The sequence below is a fragment of the Camelina sativa genome, chromosome 11 (genome assembly GCF_000633955.1).
Source record: "Camelina sativa cultivar DH55 chromosome 11, Cs, whole genome shotgun sequence".
In the NCBI taxonomy this organism is placed as follows: Eukaryota; Viridiplantae; Streptophyta; class Magnoliopsida; order Brassicales; family Brassicaceae; genus Camelina; species Camelina sativa.
This window is the reverse complement of record NC_025695.1, coordinates 4,350,912-4,353,792: the sequence shown is the minus strand read 5'-3', so window position 1 is coordinate 4,353,792 and position 2,881 is coordinate 4,350,912. Positions and strand designations below refer to the sequence as shown.

General features: G+C 38.5%; 2 protein-coding genes across 2 annotated transcripts in view; one reads left to right on the top strand and one right to left on the bottom strand.

The window, feature by feature from the left end:
* LOC104727609 (probable potassium channel AKT5) overlaps nucleotides 1-1,489 on the top strand; it is an 11,171-nt gene extending 9,682 nt beyond the window's left edge. Inside the window, exons 9-12 of the mRNA XM_010446699.2 lie at nucleotides 3-56; nucleotides 167-242; nucleotides 330-896; nucleotides 1,013-1,489. Coding sequence (XP_010445001.1) covers nucleotides 3-56; nucleotides 167-242; nucleotides 330-896; nucleotides 1,013-1,281 — 966 coding nt within the window. The 3' untranslated portion in view covers nucleotides 1,282-1,489. The remainder of the gene's footprint in view (nucleotides 1-2; nucleotides 57-166; nucleotides 243-329; nucleotides 897-1,012) is intronic.
* LOC109127725 (probable boron transporter 7) lies at nucleotides 1,550-2,815 on the bottom strand. Its single transcript, XM_019233121.1, has 3 exons — nucleotides 2,497-2,815; nucleotides 1,973-2,402; nucleotides 1,550-1,885 (listed from the first exon to the last, which is right to left on the bottom strand). The coding sequence occupies exons 1-3, from the start codon at nucleotides 2,775-2,777 to the stop codon at nucleotides 1,856-1,858; spliced, it is 741 nt and encodes a 246-aa protein (XP_019088666.1). The 5' UTR covers nucleotides 2,778-2,815; the 3' UTR covers nucleotides 1,550-1,855.

Below are 2,881 nucleotides of genomic sequence, written 5' to 3'. Positions count from 1 at the left end.
TACTGAAACGAGGCTCAAACCCAAATGAAACAGATACGAACGGCCGAACCGCGCTGGTCAGTTCCAAATTCCTCTGTTTAAAGAAACTATCGCATCAATTTTCACTCTAAGAACAATCAAAGTCCTCACTCTTTATGTTTTTTGTGTGTGTGTCTATTTATCTCAGCACATAGCAGCATCAAAAGGTAACCAATATTGTGTTGTATTACTTCTCGAGAAAGGAGCAGATCCTAACATTAGAGGTATGTTATAACGAAGGTTTTATGAGTCTATTTCGTATATATAGTAATCTGGTAAATCGTCTAGTAATTGTTTAAAAACTTTTTCAGACTCAGAAGGTAATGTACCATTATGGGAAGCAATCAGTGGGAGACATGAAGGAATTGCTAAACTCTTATCAGAAAATGGCGCAACCCTAAGCTTTGACACAGTAGGGCATTTCTCTTTATTAGCTGTTGGAAAAAACAGCTTAGATACACTCAAAGACATTCTAAAATACGGTGGAGATATCTCACTCCCAGATGTCAACGGAACCACAGCTTTGCACAGAGCAGTCTCAGAAGGAAACGTGGAGATTGTGAAGTTCTTGTTAGAGCAAAGAGCTGACATGGACAAGCCAGATGTTTATGGTTGGACGGCTCGTGGTCTTGCTGAGCATCAAGGACATGAAGATATCAAAGCTTTGTTTCATAATCAGAGACCAGTGGAGAAGAAACAGAACTTTGTTTATGGCACACCAGAGGTTAAATCATTGATGAAACATTGCAGCGAGCCTGTAATGATTTACCACCGTATAAGGGAAGCAATGCCGCCTATCTACCGAGCTGTTTCTCAGAGACGGAAGCCAAGTAATTTCAAGAACTCTCTGTTTGGTATCATGTCTGCTGCCAACACTGGTAAAACGCCTCTTACTTACTCTCTCTATCCTGAAATTAACTTAGGTTGCGGGGGTTTTTTTTTTTTTTTGGAAATAAAACCAGTACTATATTTATTTATTTTCAAATTGATTCAGGTGAGGAAGGTGGGGCATCTACCAGAACTGCAGCAATAAGTGAAGGGGGAGCAGGTGTGGTTTATCCGGCGAGAGTGACGATCAGTGGTGAGGTTTCCTCCTCGGGTAAACTAGTAAAGCTACCGGGTTCTCTTGAAGAGTTAATTGAAATTGGTGAGAAGAAGCTGGGATTCGTAGCCACAACGATTCTGAGCAGAGAAGGAGCCGAAATCGACGACATCAGTCTTATAAGAGACGGTGATTTTCTCCTTCTTCTGGAGGTTTCTTGATAATCACGCAAGTTTAAAAAGTTAAACATGTAAAGCCCTAAAGGGATTGGGTTTTATACTTTTGAGCCATTATAATGGGATTCATAAAATCATCTATGTCAAGATTTTATGATCATGAAACTGCAACTCGCTCACTTTTAACATAAACGCACAAAAACATAAAAGTAAAACGATAAGTAGAAGGAATTCTCTCTTGTCATCCAGCTTTTTATTTCTAACAAAATAAAAAGAAGCAACAAAAACTTCATCTTTCAGCCCTAAAGGCAGAAATGAGAGAATTGTCTAGTAGTGTGATCTATCCTTTTTTCTTTTTCTTGTTGTTGTTGTTGTGTGGTAGATAAAAGTAACGAGCAAACTGATTCATCAAAATATAACAAAAAGTGAGGAAACCAAAAACATGTTTCGTAGAAGAAACAATCAGAAAGTTTGTTGTACTTGTATCATCCATCTCTTTGCCTTATCTTTATCTGCTCACTTGCTTTTCTATCGCCTCTACACATCTTCTTCGTACCATTTTAATCTGCGGTTTCTTTCAAGCAAAACGGATTTGTTCCTTTTGTCAAGCAAGACTTAATTATGAGTGTCCACTGTTTTCTGGATATACCTGAGAAATAAAGATAACTTGTAAAATGTGCTGATCAAATAATATTTATTAACAAATCGATTTCAAGAAACGGTTAGAAATTTTTACCATCTGGGATCTGTCTTCTTTGACACTTAAGGTTCTATGCTTGAGTTCACCTCTGCTAGTAGTAATCTCATCCAGGATCTCTGCATCATAAAACTCGTCTTCACTGTTCTCAACAACACTGATTGGAAGCGCCGCCTCTCTTAACTCCCCATTGAAACCGAAGCTGGAGTTTCTTTGTGGTGCACCAACCATCTCTTCATACTCTGAAGAATCTAAAACTTGGAGATGAGATGGATCAAAAAGCTTCGGGAGGATGTGTTGTCTTAGAGCAATGAGGATGAAGAACGGAAATGGGAACAATATTCCTCCTACAGGTATCCATGTCACTCCATAACATATCAGAAAATACAGAAGCTGGAAGAGTGTAAACATAACAATCGACTTGTATGGTACTATCTCCACAAATGATGCATGTAAGCCTTCAAGAACCCTGTTTACACACAAAAAACATAAAACAAATCAGAAATTTTATAAAGTTTTTTAAAAGGGGTTGTGATTATGTATAAGAAGAGCTTCAGTAGTACTTGAATCGACGACCAGGAGTTATGAATAGTAACTGAAGTCTTTCCCAGAATTGATTCCCTGGGAGACTATCAACGGCCATGTAAGTGAAGTAACCCCATAGGACTGAAGTTGGTATCATTCTGAGAACTGGTACTGCAAATATCAACAACCCAACAAGGATCGATTGCAAGAGATTGCTCACTCTCTGCTCGTTTACTCTAACGGGCAGATGGTCTTCAATATGTACCTCTGGATCAAATTTCTTCCCCTTCGTGTCTCCTCCTCCATCGTCTGCTTTCATCACTGCTTCTTTCAGGTTTTCTAACTCTTTCACCACTGTAGCCTGACAAGTTTCAATATGATAAGACTGATGAGAAATTATCTTCTTGGTATCATAAAAATAAA